The sequence below is a fragment of the Protopterus annectens genome, chromosome 8.part1 (assembly GCF_019279795.1).
Source record: "Protopterus annectens isolate FY-2018-M chromosome 8.part1, PAN1.0, whole genome shotgun sequence".
NCBI lineage: Eukaryota > Metazoa > Chordata > Ceratodontiformes > Protopteridae > Protopterus > Protopterus annectens.
In genome coordinates, this window is record NC_056742.1 from 420,450,876 (window position 1) to 420,475,217 (window position 24,342).

The following is a 24,342-nucleotide window of genomic DNA, read 5'->3' on the forward strand; positions in this document are numbered from 1 at the left end:
CTTCTTTCCCATCTTTCCTGACCTAGAGTAGTCCAAATACAGGCTTTGCTGTATTCTGGACTTTTGGAAAGTTCCTGTGTTGCCCATTTCCTTTCTTGGATAAAGGGAGGCTTCTTTGTTCACCAGTGGCAGTGAGGAGCTTGGAGCAGCCTATCTATCCCTGGAGGAGTGTTCCCAGCACAAGAATCTGGTAGTTCCTGTGTTGCCCATTTCCTTTCTTGGATAAAGGGAGGCTTATTTGTTCACCAGTGGCAGTGGCAGTGGGGAGCTTGGAGCAGCCTATCTATCCCTGGAGGAGTGTTCCCAGCGCAAGAATCTGGTAGTCTGGTAGTCTATTGGCCGTTTTGGGCCAATTTTTAGCTCTTTCAAGTCCCCCTGTATAAAACTCACTTTGGTGCTGTTTTTGTGCTTGTTACTACTCAGCCAAGCTCCTTGTGGTCCTGCAGAGTGGTGCTAGCAGCAGAGAGGCTAAAAGAGCGACTGCTAACCTGATAAAAGTGTTTGTTTTCCTGCTACTACCTGGGCGACTGTCCAATCTAGCTAAACCGCAAGTATTTCTGCTTCTTGAACTGTTTTAAACTGTTTAAAGTTGATGTTCATCGTGCATACAGCTGCAGTCATAACAGATGGGTTCTCCTGCCGTCAGGCGGGTCCTCGGTCGGCCGAATTCCAAAGTCTAGGTCCGGCGTCGGTTGTCGTCGCTTCTTCCCTGACGTCAGCGCGACGGGGTATAAAAGAACCAGCCGACACCATTTTCTTCAGTCTTTCTTGCCGCGCGGTGCCCGAAGCAGAAGCAGTTCGCAAGTGCCGGTCGGCCAGCTCCTGAGATTACGAAAAATTTGGAACCGAAGTCTTCTTAAAAGCTAAGTACCCCGCTGGGGAAACTTTTTCTTGCCTCAGACCGATGTCAGACAAAGTTAATAATTGTATTTCTTGCGGGAATCAAATACCGCATAAGGATTTCCATTCCCTCTGTATACCTTGTTTAGGCCCAGACCACGACGTCTCGGTCTGTCACTTTTGTGCTACATTCAACAAACGCACTATTAAGCGTCAGGCGGAGTTCGCCCAGCATTATTTTGGAAAAGCATTTAACTGTACTATGTCGTCGGATACTCCGACTCCGGTTTTGTCTAAAAAACGCAAAGACAAGGACCGACACTCGAGGTCCGCGGCCTCTACCGACACCACGCCTAAGCCGACTACACGTGGTCCGGTTCTCAGCGAGGCACCTACGCAGCCCCTGATTACCGACGACACATCTTTGGCGGTCTCTCCTGTACCCGAGGTCGCAGGCTCCTCGGCCCATATCCTGACTACAGATACCGAAGCCACGCTTGGCGTTGAAACACAGAATGTGGACAGGTCCACCTCCACTCAAGGTGTCTTCAGACCTTCCTCTTCTTTCTCCATCAAGGCTTTCACCAAGTCTAAAGCTACCATGCACCCTAAGAGACCAGCTACACAGGGACCATCTCCAGGCCCCATGCCTAAGAAACAGATGCTTAAAATGGCTGAGGATTTAATTACTCTAATCAGAGGTTCTCAGCCACCTCCGGACAAAAGACCCAGAGTGGAGGAAGATTCCCCCTCCTCTGATTAGGGCTCCATTATTTCAGAGCACTCTGATTATCAGGAACAGTCTTACTCCCCTTTTGACGACTCTGATGCAGAGGAATCTATCCCTTCTGTATCCCCCACTGAGGATTACTCATTTGGTGAAACTCTGCATACCTTAAGGGAACACTTCCACTGGGAAGGCCAGGATTATTCAGATTCCAAGACAAGGCTCAGGGAATTTCTTTTGTTACCCCAGCACAGGCCTCTGGCTATACCTCCTGTCCTGGACATCCTAGATGATGTTTACTCGGAGGCCTGCCTTAACCCGGATTCTCTTCCTCCAGCTCCAGTTAAGCCTGACAGGTACTACAGGGTTCCTGACTCACACCAATTTCTATACAAAAGCCATGCTGCTGACCTAGAAACCATCTCACAGAGGCCCAAAGGAGTTAAGGCCTCCATTGCCAAAAACCCATTGCCTTCCGAGAGAGATTCCAGATCCTTTGAAAGTTGGAGAAAAAAGGTATATACCTCGGCTACCTTATCCATGAGGGCCTTAAACTGTCAGTTTCATATGCTAAAATACCAACAGTTTCTGTTATCTCAATTGAAAAGTAAAATGTCACAACCTGAACAACCAGACATGAAGGAGTTGCAGGATTTGATGCATAGTGCAGAACAAGTGGGTAAACATACCTTACCATGTGGTTTTGATGCTCTAGAGGCCTCATGTAGAGCTGCTGTTACAGGCTCAGTCATACGTAGGCATGCCTGGCTCAAGGAACAAGCCTTGCTTGACCATGTCAAAGCTAAATTACTAGACGCCCCTCTTCAAAAGGATGTACTATTTGGGGCAAATGCTGAGGAAGTATTACGGAAAATGGAGGAAAAGGCTAAATCAATGCAAACTGTGAAAGAATTTCTGCAGATCCAACCCCCACGTTTTAGTAGAAATTGGCCTTCCAAAAACTGGTCTTTTCCTGCCACAGACAGACCCCAAAGAGGCAGATACAGGCGCCCGAGAGGCAGAGGACAAACACAAGGCTCATACAGAGGCAGACAATGGCAAGCTCCTACACAAAGAGGTGGTGAGGACAACTCGCAATCCTTCAGAAAGCAAAACCAATGACTTTCCCCTTTGCATGCCAACCAGGTCTCAAATGGCAGCCCCCTTAGGAGGAAAGCTGGCACTATTCTCAAAAAATTGGCATATTGTCACAAAGGACAAATGGATCCTGGACATTATAAACAGAGGCTACAAATTCCATTTCCATACCCTTCCAAAAATGAAAGGCATGCCAAACCTGCCACACAATCAAAGGGCAGAGGCACAAAAGCAAATTTCAGGTCTTATAAACATGAAAGCTATTCAAGAGGTACATACACACGAACAAGGTCAAGGTTTTTATTCCAGGCTATTTCTGGTGCCAAGGAAGGGAAAAGATTGGAGACTGATTTTGGATCTTTCCATCCTAAACACATTCCTACTCGTACCAAAATTCAAGATGCTCACTCTACAGCTACTTCTTCCCATGCTGGGCAAGGAGTCTTGGCTGGTAACATTGGACCTCAAGGAGGCATAACTGCATGTCCCAATCAGACAAAATTGCAGAAGATACCTCAGATTTCTTGCAGGTTCAACCCATTATCAATTCTCTGCATTGCCCTTTGGTTTATCTACTGCGCCCAGAGTATTCACGAAATGCCTGGCATCAGTAATTGCCTACTGCAGACTTCAAGGGATACAAATATACCCTTATCTGGACGACTGCCTGATCCAAGCGGACAGCAAGCACGTTCTTCTGAAACATCTGGCTTATGTAATAATATTATTAAACTCTCTAGGATACACAGTCAACAAAGAGAAATCAAGACTAATACCCTCTTGGAAGATAATTTTCCTGGGTGCCAATTTGGACAGAAACACCCAGATGGCCTACCTCATGCCAGAGAAGCAGGGGCAACTAATTCAATATTTCAGAACACTGGCAAATTGCACCAGGCTGACTGCAAGGAAAATCCTGCAGGCTCTGGGATTCATGGCATCTTGCATCTTACTAATCCCATGTACAAAGCTGCATATGAGAAAACTACAATGGTACCTAAAAAACATATGGTCTCAACACAGCCACAGTTTGGAAACAATAATACCATTAATTCCATGTCTGCAAAAGGAATTTCTGTGGTGGGCTCAAGCATGCCAAACAAACACAGGCTTCCATTCAGCAAGCCTCAAGCAAATCAAGTCATCACAACAGACGCCTCGGACTATGCCTGGGGCGACGCACATGGCAGATCGGTGCATTCAGGGCAAATGGACCCAAAAAGAAAAGCACCTTCACGTCAATCAAAAAGAAATGCTAGCAGTAATAAATGCTATTATAGCTTTCAAGGACCTTCTACAACCAGGTCAGCTATTGATAAGAACGGACAACACCACAGTTATGTGGTACATAAGCAGGGAGGAACACATTCCTATCCCCTATGCAGACTGGCCATGTCACTTTGGAACATGGCCATGGACTTACAAATGGAACTACAAGCACAGTACTTGCCAGGCAAGGAAAACACGCTGGCAGACAACCTAAGCAGGAATATGACAGATCCACACGAATGAAGTTGCATCCAAAAGTTTTTACAGAAATAATCCAAGAATGGGGAAAGCCAGACATAGATCTCTTTGCCTCTCACAAAAATCATCAATTGACAAAATTCTGCTCAAGGATTTTCCATCCAAAGGCCTGGAGAGTGGACGCTCGCTCTTTCAGTTGGACATCAATGACAGTTTATGCCTTCCCACCTCTTCCTCTGCTGCCCAAAGTCCTATTGAAGACCAGAGCAGACAGACCAAAGATGATCCTCATTGCTCCGGACTGGCCAAGGCAACACTGGTACCCACTCCTGAGGAGCCTGACGCATTCCCCACCATGGACCCTGCCTCTAATGCCTCTTCTTCTGACTCAGCACAGCTTCAAAACTCTTCACAGTCAGCTGAAAACACTCAATCTAGCCGCATGGAAGATTCCGTAGCATCGCAGCAGGCCCTGCTCTCCAAGGAGGTGCAGGATGTCATTTTGGAGGCCAGAAGGCCATCAACTAGAAAAGCTTACTTTGCAAAATGGAAACGTTTTTGTGTTTGGAATGAGAAAAAGGGCCAGTGCCCTGGAAAACTGAATTTACCTCAAATACTACAATATTTGGTTGAACTGTTAAGCAGTGGACTTTCGTTCTCCTCCATCAAAATCCATGCCTCAGCCATTTCTGCAGAATACAACACTGATCCACCTTTATTCTCTCACCCTCTATTAAGACAGTTCCTCAGAGGGGCTAAGAATTTAAGACCTCCAAGAAAACAACGAATACCTGCTTGGGATCTTAATTTCATTCTGGAAAAACTGACACTGCCTCCTTTTGAGCCAGCTGCCTCATCAGATTTACAATATTTATCCTGGAAAACAGCTTTCCTTCTGGCTATCACTTCAGCTCGTAGAGTTTCAGAACTACAGGCTCTTATGGCTGTCCAGCCTTTTATCATCTTCCATCAGGACAGAGTTTCATTACGTACCAACCCGTCCTTTATGCCTAAAGTGGTATCCAGGGTAGCTTTAAATCAGGCCATACATTTACCTACTTTTTATCCTAATCCTCAAAACAAAGGGGAGAGATTACTGCATTCCTTGGACATCCACAGACAACTGCGTTATTATCTGGACAGAACAAAACCTTTCAGAAAATCAGAACAGCTTTTTGTGGCCTATGCGGTAGGAGCTCAAGGAAAGTCAATATCCAAACAGACAATCTCAAAATGGATAGCCCACTGCATACGCTTTTGCTATTCCTTTCATGGCAAAACTGTACCTACAGGCATTAGAACTCATTCTACCAGGCCCACAGCCACCTCTGCAGCCTTCCTCAGAGGAGTTCCTACCAAGGATATTTTAGAAGCAGCCACTTGGAGTTCTGTGCATACCTTCTCCAAGCACTACAACCTACCATTATACTCCAAATCTAGAGCAGGCTTTGCCACTGCAGTCTTGCAGGGCATTTTGGCTCCACCTAGCTCCACCTAGTGCCTACCACCCCTTTCTTAGCTTTGGGATTCTACCCATCTGCTATGACTCCAGCTGTATGCACGATGAACATAGTACAGTTTTGTACCTACCGTAAATGTAGATGTTTGAGTGCTAATACAGCTGCAGTCCAGGTTTTCCTCCCTCCTTCCCCTCTAGGGGTCATCTTTTATGGTGTATTTGCTTGCAACTACTGGTTTTTGATTATATTGCATTGCATTATTACATAATTTTATGTATTGCCTTCCTTCTGGGGGCACCTGACATCTGGGGCAAGAAAAACTGAAGAAAATGGCGTCGGCTGGTTCTTTTATACCCCTGTCGCACTGACGTCAGGGAAGAAGCGATGACAACCGACGCCAGACCTAGACTTTGGAATTCGGCCGACCGAGGACCCGCCTGACGGCAGGAGAACCCATCTGTTATGACTGCAGCTGTATTAGCACTCGAACATCTACATTTATGGTAGGTACAAAACTGTACTTTTTTGCCCCTGCACTTTTAAAGTTTGTCCTGTTTGTTGCTTTTACCTGTTGAGGCTACACACTCAAGTGTGCTAGCTTGTGTTACATATTTATTGCATTTTCCTGCTGTTTGTTGCAAAAAAAAAAAATTATCCTTGTTTCCCGTCTTTCCTGACCTAGAGTAGTCCAAATACAGGCTTTGCTGTATTCTGGACTTTTGGAAAGTTCCTGTGTTGCCCATTTCCTTTCTTGGATAAAGGGAGGCTTCTTTGTTCACCAGTGGCAGTGGGGAGCTTGGAGCAGCCTATCTATCCCTGGAGGAGTGTTCCCAGCACAAGAATCTGGTAGTCTATTGGCCGTTTTGGGCCAATTTCTAGCTCTTTCAAGTCCCCCAGTATAAAACACGCTTTAGCGCGGCTTTGTGCACTTTTGCGCATAGAGCAGCATCAGGCAGCACTGCTTAATTGGGTTTAAACCATTCTCGGCTCCACAAAGTCTGCTGTTCACTTTCTCCCTCAGAACTGATCTAATTCTCATAATAAACACCCTATTCCCACTCTAAAGCCTGGCACTTACTCACTAAAGCAATTATATAAGTCAGCACTAAAAAATTAAAAGCACTACACCCTTACAAACTCCCCTTGAGTACTTTGTTCCCCATTGGCCCTTTTTTTCAATTATAAAGGAATTCCCAATACTATTCTAGCATGTCCAAAGGTCAGTTGTCAATCTCCTCTCCGGTCCAGCTGGTGAATCTGGGAATCTTGAGGCAATGTTACAACTGCCTCATGTACACAGACAACCCTCTCCTCCTCCCGACAAATTCCAACACATGTGAGAGATGCAACCATATAGCCAAACTGGAGGCTAAGCTCTCTTAACTCAGTACTGGCGTAACCAGTCAGGAGGAGAAGGAAACCACACTCACTACAATTCCAGTCTCACATAGACCTACCACGACAGCAAACCAAACACATAAACACACAAAACCATACTCGGAGGCTCTAAATAAAAATCTGCCTAAGCAGCAGAGACCTCCAAAGCAGACACCCAAGCAACCGCTACCCCAAAACAAAACACGTGCAACACATAGCTCACAAAGCCAGTGTGCCGAACAGTCACAGCCCTTAAGGCTAAACAACACACCTGATACACTTGTAATAGGTGACTCTATCGTCAGGCACACTGACATCCCGCTTACCAGGCTGAACAAGGAGAAGGTCACGGTGAGCCGCCTGTCTGGCTCTAGGATCCGCCACATAACACAAGCACTCAGGTCACTCCAAGGCAACTACAAATATGACTCAGTCATTGTCCATGCTGGTGTGAATGACCTGAGACGTACCTCCCTGGACTACATGAAAAGAGACATAGAGGAGCTCTCTGAGCATGTAGCCCAGGCCGGTATGACCCTGACCTTGAGTAGCATCTTACCCTCACCAAGAATGATGCCACAATATGAAGACAAGATGATCAATTTCAACAATTGGCTTAAGTATTGGTGTCATTCAAAGGGGATCCAATGCCTGTCTGCCTGGGATGACATGCTCAACAAGCCACGATGCTTCGCTAGGGACAGCTTGCACCTGTCACCCCTGGGCTTTCGGATATTGGCAAAGGCTCTTGCCACCCCCATAGTGCCTTTTTTAAGCAAGGCTCAAAAGACAAACCCACCTCCATAGGTATCACAAGGGATAAGAAACTAAGAGTAATGCTACTCAATGCCAGAAGTCTAAACCTCAAGATGTACGCACTCAAAACTCTCCTTAGCATGGAGAACATCGATATCTGTGCAGTAACAGAAACCTGGTTCAAGGCTCCAGAAAGCACCCCAGCACTACCAGGTTATACCTCATACCATGTTTTTCGACCCCAAAACTTGGACCGAACCACAAAAGGAGGGGGAGTATCAATATTCATCAAAGTTACCCACACCTCCAGTTTGGTGGCACAGCAAGAAGCATCAGAGACTATCCATGTGCAACTAACAGTGGGTAAAACTGCCTTCCAGTTTATAGCCTGCTACAGACCACCCTCCCAAACCCAGGAACCCCACTCGGCCTTCCTGAGAACACTGGAAAATATGAAGATCTCTCCAAACACCATTATATTGAGCGACTTCAACTACCCTAACATAGACTGGGAGCATTACTCTAGCTCCAGCACCTTAGCCTAAAGGTTCCTAGAATTTATAAACTCAAATGCTATGGAACAACTTGTTGCCACTCCCACAAGAGGGGAAAACATACTGGACCTGATCATCACCAACATGGGGACGCTATGGTCCAGACCAGAAGTGTATCCCTCACTGGTAAGATCAGACCATAAACTAATCTCACTAGATATTCACATCCCGACCCCAGCCCCTGCCCAGAAACCACAGTGAAAAACTTCTCTAAAGCAAATTTCACACTCCTCAAAACCGAGGTGGAATCCTTCAAAGCCCCAGGGCCTGGGGAAAATATGGCCCAGACCGCAGAATCCTTTATAAACGCATTCTGTGAACACCTTCAGGAATGCATGGATCATGCAATCCCAAATAAAACCAAGACCCAATCCTCCAAAGTTAGGCGTCCTGTCTGGTGGACCCCAGCCATAAACAAACTATACAACAGAAGGAGGAAGCTACTACATGATAGAGCAAAATCCCAAAAAGGCAAGGCATCTCTGATCAGTATTAGCAAAAAACTACGGGCACTCATAAAATCGTCTAAGGCCAGCTTCGAGAGAAAAATTGCACAGGACACTAAGGATAATCACAAGGCTTTCTTTAGTTATGTTAGGAACCTGGGTGGGAATTCCCAGATATGCTCAGAATTAGTCCAGAATGACAAAAAATACACCAAACCCACAGACATTGCCAACATCCTAGCTGACAGGTTCAGCGCAAACTTCTCCCCCCCTTCTCCACCAAAAGGACAGATATCTGTCCCAGCAGAGTGCTGCCCCCCTGACATCTCAGATGCTCAGGTAAGAGCTGCCCTCTCCAAAGCAAAAAACACAGCATCAATGGGACCAGACGGTGTCCCGGGCTGCGTCCTACATGAACTCCAAGAAGAACTAAACCCAAACGTAAAACTACTGTTCAATCTCAGCCTTACTACAGGATATGTACCCAAAGAGTGGCGTACAGCAACAGTGGTCCCTCTCCACAAAGGTGGTGCCTCAACGGATCCTGGAAACTATCACCTCATAAGCTTGACTAGCTTGGTCTGCAAAGCTATGAAAAGGATCATCATGGACCTCATAAATAAAGATATTGGGGACCTACAGACACTGGATCCTACCCAGTTCGGCTTTGTTAAGGGCAGATCCTGCCTCTTAAACCTGGTCGATTTCTTTGAAACAGTCACCAAGGCCATTGACGAGGGGAAGGTGGTCCACACAGCCTACCTGGACCTTGCAAAAGCCTTCGATACAATACCCCACTCGGGCACTATAGATAAGCTCACCAGCTTAAATATAAACCCCTATGTCACTAGATGGGTTGCAAACTGGCTCAAGGACAGAACCCACATGGTTAGAATTGCTGGAGCCATGTCAGACTCCAAACCTGTTACAAGTGGCGTCCCACAAGGCTCAGTCCTGGGACCTCTCTTGTTCGGTATATATTTCTCGGAGGTACAGGCTAACACGGAAGGACTGTGACTGACCAAGTTCGCAGATGACTGCAAACTGGGCGCCATAATAGACTCTCCAGCCGACACAAGCATCCTACTAAAGGGCCTCATAGAAACAGACAGCTGGTGCCAGAGCCATAGCCTCAAGCTAAACGCCAAAAAGTGTATAGTCATCCCTTTTGGCAAAAACAAAGTGCCCACAAATTACCACATAGGTGGTAATCCATTAAGTACGGAAGAAGTAATTAGGGACCTGGGGACCCAAGTTGATAGCAATCTCTCATTTGACAACCACGTGGCCAAAGTGGTTAGAAAAACATTTTATATAGCCCAGCTAATCATGAAGGGATTCACGTCTAGATCAGGGGAGGTCATCGTGCCTCTTTACTCATCCCTCATCAGGCCTATAATTGAGTACAGTGCCCCTTTTGGGATGTACCTTACCAGACACCTGCATTAACTGGAAAGACCCCAAAAGTACCTCACCAAGAGGATCAAAGGGCTCAAACAGATGCCATATGCTGCCCGGTTAAAGAAACTCCAGCTCTACTCAGTGGCATACCGCCTGTTCAGAGGCGATCTGTGCCTGACGTATAAAGCCATGTCCAACACGGAATTAATGGACATGCTGCATCTCCGAAAATCCAAATCCCATCGAGCTACACGCTCGAGAGACTTGAACCTCAGCACTGAAATAAATAGGACATGCTGGAGGGACAGATTCATAACCCAGAGGCTCCCTTCACTCTGGAATAAAATCCCAGTCCAGGTTAGGCAGAGTCCCTCATTGACTCTCTTCAAGAGGAATCTTGATGAGTGGATGGGAGATAGTAGGTTTACCCCGGATATCACTTCTGTGTCACTGTTAGACAGAGGCACAGTATACTAACCTCGAAAAAGGGCATAGCAAAATGTATTTAAAATGGGTGGCAAAAGCCAAACACACTCTGGCTAGGCTTATAAATGCCCTAGGGCAGATAGCCTAGTATGAACCTATGAACCTATAAAAGACTCCTCTGTCTTGCTAGACTGATGGGAGCAGTACTGCAGCATTGTGTGTAGTCCTGTATTAGTATGCCTCCTATCTGTCTAGACAAATATAGTGAGTAGCCTCAGGAGATAATTCTTGTGCATCTTATACTGTTATCTGTGATGTTCTTCATAGTTCTCTACCCTGTAGTTGCTTCCTGTGGGTGTCATTATTTGATGGAGATATTTGCAATGCCATTGCTATGTTGACATTATTCGATTGTACCTCTTTTACCCTTGAAAGTCTTGTCAGCTGCTGACAATTTAGCCAGTGAGATGAAATGCATCCACACCTGGGTGGCTGTTAATCGTATAAAAGCCAGCACTTCCAGGATGGTTGCTGTAGCCATTCATGTCACTCTTAGGAATTCTTTAGTGCAGTTTTGCATCCCAGTTTCCTTTCTAGAAGAGACATACCACAATTCTTATCAATGTTGCATGATTTGGGGATGATCATGAATAACACGCTGATTATAAAGGATCAGGTTTCAGCTGAGGCCAAGTTCTATTTCTGATTTGGGAACATTGCAGTAATTTCGGCACCTTGCACCATGTTTTGATTTCCTTAGTTTGGTGTATGCCCTAGTATTGTCTGATTGACATTAATTTACTGCAGTATATGTAGGTCTCCTGGCTTTGTAGTTTGGTCAGTTGCAGCTTGTACAAATTCTGCAGCCCACCTGCTTACTGAAGTTACTAAATGTAGTGATATTATACTGCTTCTGTAGGAATTGCACTTGCCTTCACTCTGGAAGGATGTTGCCCACAAAATCCTAATTCTTGTTTGTTTAATACTAGCTCCCCTATTTGTAGTGTATTTTGACATTGGTATATATTAGCCAAGCCCTGCATTTTGCCTTCCAGAGACTTGTTCATGTTTAAAGTGGCATGGCTCAACTTTTCTTGAGGTTCAGGCATTTGTATACCAGGAGCCACATCCCTGGAACGTTCACCTGGGTTAGATGAGAGCGTCTTTAGTGCTGAATGACTTCAAATAATTCCTGAATCATGCCTACTTTATTTACCTTACAATAAACCTGATTTCTTTGGTTGCTCTTACATTTCTTTGTAAACCAATCTTAATCTGATGTAATCTTTCCACCCATTCTTCTACTGATGTGTATCGGATCTGCCGTTGTGAAGCTTGGGATCCAGTATTTGGGCTGCTCCCCTACTCATAATACCCGATCTTGTTTACTTGCTATGAGTGCTGACGGATTATTGGTGTTTCTTTATAAAAAAGAGAGGTCAGACTTTCTTTGCTATTATTACTGTCATTATTTCTCCTACCATTTTATAGGGTTCTTTCTCCTCTTCTGCTTTTTTTTTTGTGATTGTCTTAATGTATTCTTTAATGTGTGGTTCTTGCTTGTTCCTGTAGTTAGACTTTTAGATAGATTATTAGAGTTACTAGTTTGTTGTTCTTTAGTCATAATTACTCAGTTTCATAATTGTTTTATACATGTATGTGTATATGCATATGTGTGTATGTGGATGTATATATACATACTGTATATGGATCATGGATCTACTTCATATGTTCAAAGTTCTGGAACATCGCAACTCTGATCATCGTAGACCGAAGTATTGAAGTTCCGAAATATCGAACCTATGACAAAAAAAAATGTAAAATGTGAAAACGTCTTATTTCACATTTTTGCAAGGGGTCAAGTCCCCTGCACCCCTCACACCTCTGCTACTTAACTATACCAACTCCAAGATTGCACTCCAGTGCACTGTATGACAGTCTCCATTCACAAGGTTCGATATTTCAGAACTTCGATCCTTTGGTCTTCAATGATCAGAGGTTTGATGTTCCAAAATTTTGAGCATATGAAGGGGATCCATAATCCCATATATACGTATGTGTGTGTATTTTTATTATTTATACTATTATTCTGCACTCTGTTATACTTTGTCTTTACTTCTGTCATTATGTCAGATAAGCCATTGGGTTTTAAAAACTGTGTGTAAAGTTCAAACAAAATTCAAACTTCAGATGCACATGAAAAATGTATATACCGCCTCAGTCCCATGCCCCTTGATATTACATGATCAAGTTGTGAAGCTTTTCACTGGTGGAAAGAAGACATCAGTTGATATTGAAGGGTCTAATCTTAACTTGGTTTGAAGACTCCATCATCTGGAAAACAAGATACTTCATTCCTTCTTCCTCATTCACTAAATAAAAAAGACAAACCTTCCTGCTGTTGAAGTCCCTGTCCCTGGATCCAACCGGTCCTTTGCCTGCAGTGGCTAAGATAGCTAAATCTTTGGATCCAATGCCTCCATCAGATCTTCATGTCATAAACTTTGTGACTCCTCCATGGTTCACACTGGAACTAGTGTCTCTGAGGCTTGGATTGCCCATTCTACAAGAACACTGTTCTTTCTCCAGCCTGCTTCCTTAGATGGCATCCCTCAGATCAGTTTTATCCTGCAGGAGTCTTAACGAAACAGAAGTGGACAGAATGATGCAGATCCAGTTGGGTATAGGACTGGCTCCAACCTCTGTTGGATCCAGTAGAGACACTTCTGCCCAACACCCAGTGATGGCTCTTCTCTGATTCAGTCACTCGTTTCAGAGCCTCTAGATCCGACTCTTGCCTAAGGTAGATCTACATTGGAGCCAAGACTTCACGTTTTCTCAATTCCGGTTTGTTCTCATCTGAGGTTGGCTTCGATCTTGCTGGAGCTGCCTGACTCCTGGAGTTGTAATGTAGGTGTCAACACCAACAGGTTTTGATCTGATCTGAGATCTTTGGATCCTTTTCTTCTCTTGGAGCTTTTGTGCTTGACAGCTTGTCTCCGGTGACTGCCTCAGACCTGTGCTGGATTGCTTCTAGGATCAAGCTTCTCCTTAGAGTCTCGGACCTGAAGGAAAAGCTCACTGGAGCTGTTGCAAACTTGACTTGCTGTAACTCCTTCTCTGTAAATGGATTTTATAGATAGGGGATGAGCCTGAGCACCAGATACTAAACTTTAAACAGCTGAGGACAGATCTGATGTTGGATCCGATACTCATGAGTAGAAGAATGGAGGAATTTGACAACACAATTCTAAAGTTATGGTAAGTACATAATTTTTGTTTTTATGCTGATTTGATTTTTATCTAACGTATCTAATACATCTGCTTCTTTTGTCATTATGTGTTATTCTTCATTATTATCTGTAATTGTATCTTTGCATTGATGGGTCTCAATATTCTGAAGTATTTCTTTTTGCCAAATTCTTACTTTTGTACTTTATTTCTTTATTTTGAATATTTTAAGGATATGAGTTTCATAATAATAGCAGTATTATTCTTGCTTCAAAATAAGAGATATCCTGTTGCCATATTGCTGTTGGTTGCACTAATGCTGCATTTATTCTGCATAGCTGACGGTCATATTTTTTTCTTTATTGTAGGAAGATGAATATGCTGGCTGTACCGACGGTACCTTCAAAGGGACTCGGTACTTCACATGTGCTCCAAAGAAAGCTTTGTTTGTAAAATTAAAAAGCTGCAGACCTGATTCACGATTTGCATCACTTCATCACCCATCAAATCAGATTGAACGATGCAACTCCATAGGTAGCTGTTTTCCTTATTTGGTAGTGACAGTTTTTTTTTAGCTTGAACTGTTTTCTTGTTTGAGAGCACATGCATGTTGTTTCCGTTTGGCGTATTATAGTTATTGCCTAAATTGTACTATTTGTGCAACTTTCAGAGGATGCTGCTTCTACTGAATGATTAAATTTCAGTCACACTGTAGCTCTGTCAGCATATTCTAAACTGTGCAGAGACTTGTGTAGGATTTGTAGGTATGTATAGGTGGTGATTTTATAATACTGCTGCTTCTGTTTCACAAGAGGATAACTTTTTAACAACTTTATTTATTCATCACATTGTTAAATTGTAACATGAACGTGTAATAATAATGAAAAAATAACACTTTCCATTAGTGTATACATCTATTATGCATACAGTTTGCATCACAGCTCTGTACATTTATTTTTGTGCATTACAACGTACTCATACAATTTTCATTTCCTACTGTCCTACTTGGTTTAGTAATTAATTTGAGCATAATATGTATCTATATCTGTATCTATGTGTGTGTGTGTTTATATATATCTATATCTATCTATCTATATATATATATATATATATATATGTGTGTGTGTGTGTGTGTGTATATATATATATATATATATATATATATATTATAAATATAAAAATATAGGTGTGTATGTATATCTGTATATTTATCTATCTATCTCTATCTATATATATATATATATATATATATATATATATGTATATATATATATATATATTTATACACACACACACACAGACATGTGTATCTCTCTCTGTCTCTCTGTGTGTGTGTGTGTGTGTGTGTGTGTGTATATATATATATATATATATATATATATATATATATATATATATATATATATAAACACACACACACACACACACACACACACACACACACACATGTAGATATAGTTCCCAAATGCACCATTTCTTCTTAAGAAAATTCTGTAGTTATTTGTTCAGTATGTTAACTGGGTAGGTAGACTGGCATGCAGATGGTATTCAGCCACAGCCCGAGTCAGAAGGCAACAGTATTACGATATTCCATTGATTACATTGTATAAAGATTAAACTATCTTAGTGCTGTACTAGCAGATGTACATATTAATAATGAGATAATACCCGGACATAAGAGCAGATGTTTATAATATCTAAGTGCACTTTGTACAGTAAGTTAGGATTATTCTTTCAGTATCTGCAAGTGGACCAAAGCAGTGAAATGCTAACCTGCATCTTTTAAAGCAGTTACATTTGTACTGGTAAATCAGTAGTGCTTTTAACTGCTTACAGAAGTGTGAGAGCTCAGTGAAGGACTGACGGTCAGCGGGGAGGGCTTCCGTACTGCAAGGGGAACTTTATAAAATGATTGTTCAGATGTGGCTTGTATGTATATATATATATATATATGGTTTACAGTCAAACTCTCGCACCTGCAATGTTCGAGCGTTCATATTTCTTACCAGAAATGTTGGAAATCAAAGTCACGAACAGGAACATGACCGAACCAGGTACTTAAGTAAAGTTGACAACTCGAGAATGTGGACTTTACTGAAAATACCACACTTCTGATCATGACCTACAAACATTTTGCAGGGGGGAAGCTCCCCTACACCCCCTGCTACTTATATATACAAACTCCAAGATCACACTACAGTGAGGGAAAGGGTACATTTCCTGCTCCCCACTATAGTGCGATCTGCATTCAGAATGTTGAATCCACAACAGCGAATGCTAGTGTGCATTCGCTCTTGTAACTTCAACATTTTTTTTCACTTATTTGAAATGTTGAATGCTCCCATCCGACTTTTCCTGTTCACACATTGTGCGAACAACAGTTTGATAGTAAACCTGTATGCATGTATGTATGTATGTGTATGTATATGTGTGTATATGTATATATATATATATATATATATATATATATATATATATACATATATATATGTATGTATATGAGTGAGTGGGTCAACTTTAGTTCAGTGAATGATCAGATGATCAAACGCTGTTAGTTCAAACACTAATAGTCGAACCGGCAAAATAGCGAATGGCCGGAACAGCAAATTTTTTTCCCAGGGAAAGAAATTGCTGGGCCGGCCATCCAGGTTGTGCTGCCATTTCCTCCACTGCGATTTCGGAGTTGGTATATTTAAGTAGGGGATGTGTGGGGGTGGGGGGGTAAAGCCCCCTACTTCATTTACTGTGTAGTGTTTTTTTTTTTTTTGAGAACAGCGATTTTTTTTTCCCCTGGGGAAAAAAAAAATTGCTGTTCTGGTTGTTCGCTGTTATGGGTTTTCGAGAGTTAGGGGTCGATATAACAAAGTTTCATCATCTGATCATTCCTTGTTATAATATAGACTCGTGTGTGTGTGTGTGTGTGTGTGTGTGTGTGTGTGTGTGTGTGTGTGTATATATATATATATATATATATATATATATATATATATATATATATATTTGTGAAATGGTCTCTGTAACTGTAAATCACTTTGATTTCTAAAGCTGTATGGAAAATTTCTCCTAGCAGTTGTTTTCAGAAGTGGACAATGATTACTGTTAAGCAGTATGAAAATGAGGGTATTTTTTTTTTAGTGATCCCATCTATAGGTCTTTTATTGTCATGACATTGTTCAGTACTTCATTATTAACTGTTTTTCTTTGATTTCCACTTTCATGTCGTTTTTTTTTTTTTTTTTTTTTTTGCTGCTAATATTAAACTTCATAAGGCCTTGCAATGTTGTATCTTTCGGCTTTTCCCGGTTAGGGGTCGCCACAGCGGAACTCCGGTCCGCTAATGATTGGCAGTAGATTTTTACGTGCCGAGTTGCCAGCTCTGACGCACAACCTTCAATGAAGGTACGCCCATTCACACATGTCTCCACACAGAAGACGCTTTAGCTGAGAATCGAACAGGACAACGTCTTACTGTGAGGCGACAATGCTACCGCAGCACCACCACCGCAGTATTCATAAGGCCTTGCAGTGTTGTGACAATTCTAAACATAGACTGCAACTCAGTAACATCATTTCTAGTAAAAGAAAGACTCTTCATTTTCTGAAGAGAGTCAAAATTTTGTACCTCAAAATGATTGTGAAAGGACAGACTGTGTTTTGCCTCCCCATATTTATGATTCAAATTCTGAGGAAAGTATGGCTTTGGCCTGTCCTTTCAAAGGATTGTCTTTCTCTGAAGCAATTTCCAGAATGAGTCAGTTTCCTCAGTGGGAAAAATCATGATGTTTTTCAGTCCTTAAGAAAGTGTTATTTCTTACTACAACTGGAATTTCCAGATTCTACACCAATTCCTCCTGTTGTTTCAGCTTTGGAGAATATTTTTTGTCACAATCTGTAACTTGCCTGACAGCCAGCTCTCAGCCCCAAAGAAAGCAGTTAAGTATTTATAGAGTTTCTTAGTCCTTTAAGTTTTTAGACATTTATCCCGGATCTGGCCCAGCAGCGATTGCTTTAGTTAAACCCCACTGCAGATAAACATTTTGTTAATCTTATCCTCTCTTTCTGACAAGGATGGGAAGTCTTTTTATAGAGTTGGGGAAAAAATGTATTCTTCTGCAACACTTGATGTCCTTCATTTTCACTACTGCAGTAGCCTTTGGGTAGTGTCCTGCTAAGGACACAGCCAACTTTGAAGTAAAAGCCACAAATGTTCAGCAGCTTACAAACCCTGGTCTGTTCAGATCAACAAGATGCAAGTCTCCAGACAATGCTGTGTAATAGGTGTATGACCATTATAAAAATTATTTAAAATAAGATTTTTTTAATTGCTTTCATTTTGTTTCACCACAAAACTTCGTCAGATAAACCCAAGGAAGTAGGGCTAAGAATTTTTATAAGAGTTCACCCCTCAGCAGCTTATCAAATTGTAAAAAACTGAGCCAGTGCCCCCATAAAGGGAAATTTGCTTTATCTTCTTAAAGCCTTTAATTTTAACAGACAAGAAATGTAGATACATTCATTAATACCTGGCAAAACATCAGTTTGAAACACCAGCTGCCAAATACTTCCCTTCTTTCTAGAAATAAATGCCATGGACCTATTTAGCCCCTTGGTGAATCTGCTTGACAATTACAAAAATAAAAGTAGTTGTCATGAAATTCTGTTAGATGTTTATCCAGGGCATTCGCAATTTTGCCTTTTCATATATCATATCAGCGAGGGTAGTGATTGGTTGGTTTGAATTGATTATTGTATTTAATGAACCTGCTCTATTACTTTTGTTGTCTGATGAAGGACTGTAGAGTGTGAAAACACTTAACTTTTATTAAAAACATCTCTTTGGATTTTGCTGGATTTCGTGTCATTGCCTGCCGTGTGTCTGCACAGCTTTTACAGATTGTTTTTTTTTTTTTGGATATATCATAAAGATGTTCATACATCCTTTCTTTTAAGGCACGTTCAGTCTTTCCAGTGTAAAATGATGGCCATAACTGAGAGAGAGCAGTATAGACCACACCTTTGCTGTTACAATCAAATTTTCCTGTAACCCGAACATTTTTTTATCCAAAAAGAATCACCCACTTGGATCCACGTACAGAACGAACATCGCCCACATTTGATCATTCTACAAACATTACTGGTTGCATTAATATTAAGCATTGTACCTTCTAACATCTTTATGTTCTTCCTTCTTCTAAAACCACCAAAGGGCACTCTGGAAGTAGTTGTAAAAGTTCCTTGTTTTCTTTAAATAAATCCCATTTCTTCAGTATCCATCTTATAGTCTGATGGTCTTGGTTAAAGTCAGTAATGAAGGCATGCCCCACTTCAGTGGTGCCATTATTATCTTCTTTGACAGTTTCAAGTATAACAGTACCATTGTTATTGCGTATCACGATGTAGTAATTCCTTTTCATCATCACTTCCTTTTTGATGTCAGTTACAAACTGTTTTGGGTAACCTCTTAACATAAACATCTTTTCCAGGGTAGCACACTCTTTCCAGAAGTGTTGTTCCAGGGTAACTATTCTTGCGGCCCTCACATATTGTCCCTTTGCTACTGATTTTTGGGCAAGGGGATGAGCACTCGAAAAAATGGAGGAAGGAGTTGGAGTAAGTTGGCTTTCGATAAATCCTCGAAACATAACAACCATTATTCGAGTCCTTGGACAAGAAGACATCCAGATAAGAAATATGTTTTGTTGCTTTTTCATCTTGTGGACTTTGTGTGACACAGCCAGCTTGCCAAAGCTCTAACTCCCCTCCCTCTCACTCACTTACTCTAGCTGCTGATAGGCTGCGCCCTTTTTAGAGTGGAGCATGTCAACAACCAGAGCGTTGTAAATCTTCAGAATTTTTCTGCCACCTGGAGAAGCATATATCTGGCTCCAGAGTAGCAGCATTTGATCAAAAGCTTCTTGCTTAGCAGATAAGACCCCTTTTTGGGGACACATTCCTCACAAATATTTTTTATTGAATGTTTATAGTATTATTTCTGATCTGCTTTTATACCTGTATCTATATGTATATTTATATATGTTTATTTGTACGTATAAAACTGCTATTTGTGGTATTTTACCTTAAGATTATTGGCTTTTTATAAGCACTTGTATGTGCTTTTGGTCTTTTTACTTGACTTATTTTTCAAGTTTGTGCGGAAAACTGAAAATTTTATAAAAATATTAAGTATTTAGCATGTGCTTTTGTAGTCATAATGTGTTTTTTGTGCTTGTTACTATTTTTAACAGAATTAGAATATTTTATCATTTCTGAGGTAAAACATGATGTTAAGTTGTCTAGCTCGCCTTCGTTCTTGCTGGTTGGGATCGGAGCCGACCCTCTGCTCCAACTTGGCCATCTTCTATAGCTCGAGAGCTGTTTACTGACTCGAGGCTGCCCCTTATCCCATGATGCCTAGCGATAGCTACCCAAATCTTGTTTGCCGCTTCAGCTGCGAGATGTCGTTTTTCTGGCTGAGGCTAGTATAAGGTTTTTTCATATAACTTTCTTACTATAGAATTATATTTTTTCAGTGTTTTATTGTTAACGTTTAGTCTTGTTGTTTTGTGATAGCTAGTGTTTAATTGTAGTATCCCTTCCTTTCCTTGCAGAACTTGTTTAACTTTGAGTGTTCTCCCCGCCCCTCCCCCATCCTCTTCTTGTCAGGTTAGCCATTTAGATTAGAGGCTTTCCTTCTACCTTTCTTTCATAGGCTAGCCATTTATGTTAGAGGCTTTCCTATTGAAAAAAAAAATCCTTTACTAAAGTCTTGTAGTACATTGTGTTTTTTGTGTAGACTGTATTTTGCTTGGTAGCTGTTGGCCATGATCGTATAGTGGTTAGTACTCTGCGTTGTGTCTGCAGCAACCTCTGTTTGGATCCGAGTCACGGCACCACGGCTCCGTCCACTTCTATCGATGTTCCTCCTCCGACTCCAATGAGTTTGGAGCCGGAGTTCGTTGGGGTTCAAGTAGTGGAACCGTCAGCTCCGATAACTCTACCTCCTTCGGATCCGTCGTTGGCACCAATCCCCTCTGTGGTGCCGTCCGTTGAGGGATCTGGGCACCGGGGCTCCCTCGTCGGCTCCAAGGGGGCGAATGACATCAGACCCATGTCCGACCTCATTCTCCCTCTCAGAGCTTCGGCGCAGGTGAGCTCAGCTCCTACATCGGCCTCGGAGCCGTCTCCCTCAGTGCGGAGAAAGATTCTGATTTCCTCGGAACCGGAGCTTTCTCTGCATCGTGGCAGGGATGCCTTTGATGTCATGAGGAGTGTGCTGGCCACTGAGTCAGCTCCACTATTGGCCCCACCGGCTCCGTCCCCTGTAGTGCCTGTGCCAACCTCTGCTCCTCCTTCAGACCCCAAGCTTAGGGAACCGGTGCTCCAGGGCACCCCATTGGGTGTTTCCTCTTCTTCTGAGGCTTCCCCTTATCATTCAGAGGAGCCCCCTCGTAAGAAGAAGTGCAAGAGGAAGCACATTGACTCCCCTGAGTCTGTCACTTCTGATACGACTTAGATGAATCGGAAGGGTCCCCGAGATCCCCTCTAAAGATGTTTCCTTCTCAGACATCCTAGAAATGCTTAAGCAGAGGGGGAACTGGAATCCCTTAGCCCCTACTGAGGATGAGTCTGTATTTCTGGATGCGTTTGGTTCCCGACCTTCCACCTCCTGCGTTTCTCCGCCTTTCAATCCACTTATGGCAGTGGTGGCTCGAAAGGCTTGGTCAGCTCCAGATACAGTGGAACCAACTCCAAGGAGAACTGGAAAATTCATCACAGCACCCCCCAGGATAAGCCGTTCCTTACCAAAGGTGTTCCTGTTGATGCCATGGTGGTAGCAGCAGCCACCAAAAAAGAGTTAGCGGATACCTCTTAATCTGTCCATCCTCCTAACAAGGAGTCTAGGACCATGGACAGATACGGGAAGCTTATGTTTGCTTCAGCGACCTTTTCTATGAGGTCACTGAACTACTTATGTCATTTTACCCGCCTTCATAGGGATCTCCTTAAAGAGCTCGTAGATACCCTTCAAGATCCATCAGCTGAGGGGGCTCAAGCAAAAGTAGCTTCCCAGCTGGCGACACTTAATTCTGTAGTTAACTCCTCCATGAGACTCATTTCCTATGCAGCCGATGGTGAGAGTAGAGCCGCAGGTACGGGTGTGGCCCTTAGGAGGCATGCATGGATGCGGCTGTGTAATTTTTCGGAACCCTTTCGAGCATCATTCACCAACACCCCCTTTCATGGTTCCTTTCTTTTTGGACCACAGGTGAAAGACACTTTGACTAGGTGTGAGCAAGAAGGCAATGCTCTCTCTGCCATGGGAGTCCGTTTTTCCACTCCTTCTAGACCGTACCCCAAAGGTCAGAAGAGTGGCAAAATGTGGTTCTGAAAATCCCAGGGAGCTTTGCCTGACACACGTAGCAATTTTTCCTACAGGGGCAGAGGGGGAAATAATAACAACAGATGCCGCCCTTGTGGCAGAGGGGGTCCGCAGAACCAGGGCAACAGAGGATCTTTCTCTGATAAGCCCTTTCAGCATCCCTGAAGGGTTGCCCGGCTGCACACCTCTGGAGGCAGTCGGGGGAAGACTTTCACTGTACCAAAAGCCTGGCAAGATTTGACTCAAGACAGATGGGTACGGTCCATTATATCCAGAGGTTACAAAATTCTCTTCCATCAACCCCCCTTATTGTCAAGGAAATCCCTTCCAGATGTTCCCCCCAATCTGAAGGACCAAGCAGTAATAGAAGTTTCAAAACTGCTAGAAAATAGAGTTATCCAGGAAGTCCCGGCAGACCAGCACGGATCCGGAACTTACTCAAGGTTCTTTTTGGTACCAAAAAAGACAGGGGACTGGAGACCAATTCTGGATCTCAGCAGACTAAACAGGTCTGTACAAAGAACAAAGTTTCGGATGGTCACCCTACAGTCCATTCTACCCTTTCTGGGTCAGGACAATTGGATGTGCTGGATAGATCTTCAGGACGCATACTACCATATCAAGATGGACAGGCACTCCAGGAGATTTCTTCGCTTCCGGCTGGGAGCCAGTCATTACCAGTTCAGAGCTTGCCCTTTGGTCTCACCACAGCCCCCAGGGTTTTCACCAAATGTATGGCGGTGGTCATGGCTCACCTGAGACGTTGAGGATTCCAGGTGTTTCCATATCTAGACGACTGGCTCCTCACTGCTACTACCGGGCATCAACTTCTTCAAGCCAGGGACTACACAATCACAATCTGCTCCCAGTTAGGCATTAGAAAAAACTTCGAAAAATCTGCCTTGTTGCCCTGTCAATCTATCACTGACATAGGTGCAGACTTAGACACAAGGAACATGTCTGCAAGGCTACCGCCAGAAAGGGTGTCTACAATTCGTCAGCAAGTACAAATTCTGATACAGAGCAAAAGAATCCAAGTCAGGTTCGTCCTTCAAACTCTGGGTTCCATGGCAGCAGCATTCTTCTAATCCCACTGGCCCGCTTTCACATGAGGATCCTTCAGTGGCTTCTGTTTGCACAGTGGTCTTTCCAACAGCCTGTCTCATGTCTCACATGATCATGATTACAGAAGCATGCAAAAGGCACCTTTCCTGGTGGATGGTCTCCCCACTAGTGACCCAGGGCAGAGACCCTTCATTCAGCCCCCTCCTGTAGCCACAATGACCACAGACGCCTCCTTGATAGGGTGGGGGGGGGCATTATCAGGACAGGACAGTCCAAGGCACTTGGCAGCCTCACGAGTACCATCTGCACATAAACATCCTAGAAATGAGAGCTGTGCTCCTGGCATTGCAAGCCCTTCAGGACCTTCTTCCTTCTAGGACCATTGCAATTCAAACAGACAACATGTCAGTGGTGTGGTACATCAACAAGCAGGGCGGAACCAGGTCCTACCCCCTGTGTCGAGAAGCACTCAGACTGTGGCAGTGGGCGATTTCCTCCCAACGTTTTTTGATTGCGACGCACATCCCTGGGAGGTCCAACATCATAGCGGACAGGCTCAGCAGGGCTATCCTCATGCCTCACGAGTGGTCTCTGAATCAGGAAGTTGCAGATCTTATCTTCCGCAAATGGGGACAGCCTTGTTGCGATCTTTTTGCCACCCCCTTCAACAGCAAATGCAGCAACTACTTCTCCCTTCTTCCACTTCCAGGTCACTCACCCAGAGTCGCTCTAGTCCACGATTGGCCTCAGGGACTTCTCTATGCCTTTCCTCCGTTTCCCCTGATTCCAAAACTCATACAGAAAGCAATATCATTGGGTTGCAAAATGATCCTCATTGCCCCTTACTGGCCTCGACAGATATGGTTCCCATTCCTGCACCATTACCCTCTCGATCAGCCTTGGACTCTGGATCCGATTCCAGACCTACTAATTCATCAGTCAGGCGGGTTGCATTAATCCCACCAAACTCTCCAGCTCACAGCTTGGTTGCTCCACTTCCAACCTTCGCCAGGCTTCCCGGCATTTCCCCGGCTGTACGTGAGGTTATTGTCTCCTCTCACAAGTCCACAACCAGAAAAACTTATGCTAGTAAATGGAAACGTTTTTCTTGTTG

The 24,342-nt window shown here is 43.3% G+C and overlaps 1 protein-coding gene across 1 annotated transcript in view; it reads left to right on the plus strand.

The window, feature by feature from the left end:
• The window catches only part of CYLD (CYLD lysine 63 deubiquitinase), a 1,495,154-nt gene that overhangs the window by 988,649 nt on the left and 482,163 nt on the right, over nucleotides 1–24,342 (plus strand). The window contains exon 14 of the mRNA XM_044081615.1: nucleotides 14,152–14,317. Within this exon, the coding sequence (XP_043937550.1) occupies nucleotides 14,152–14,317 (166 nt within the window). The remainder of the gene's footprint in view (nucleotides 1–14,151; nucleotides 14,318–24,342) is intronic.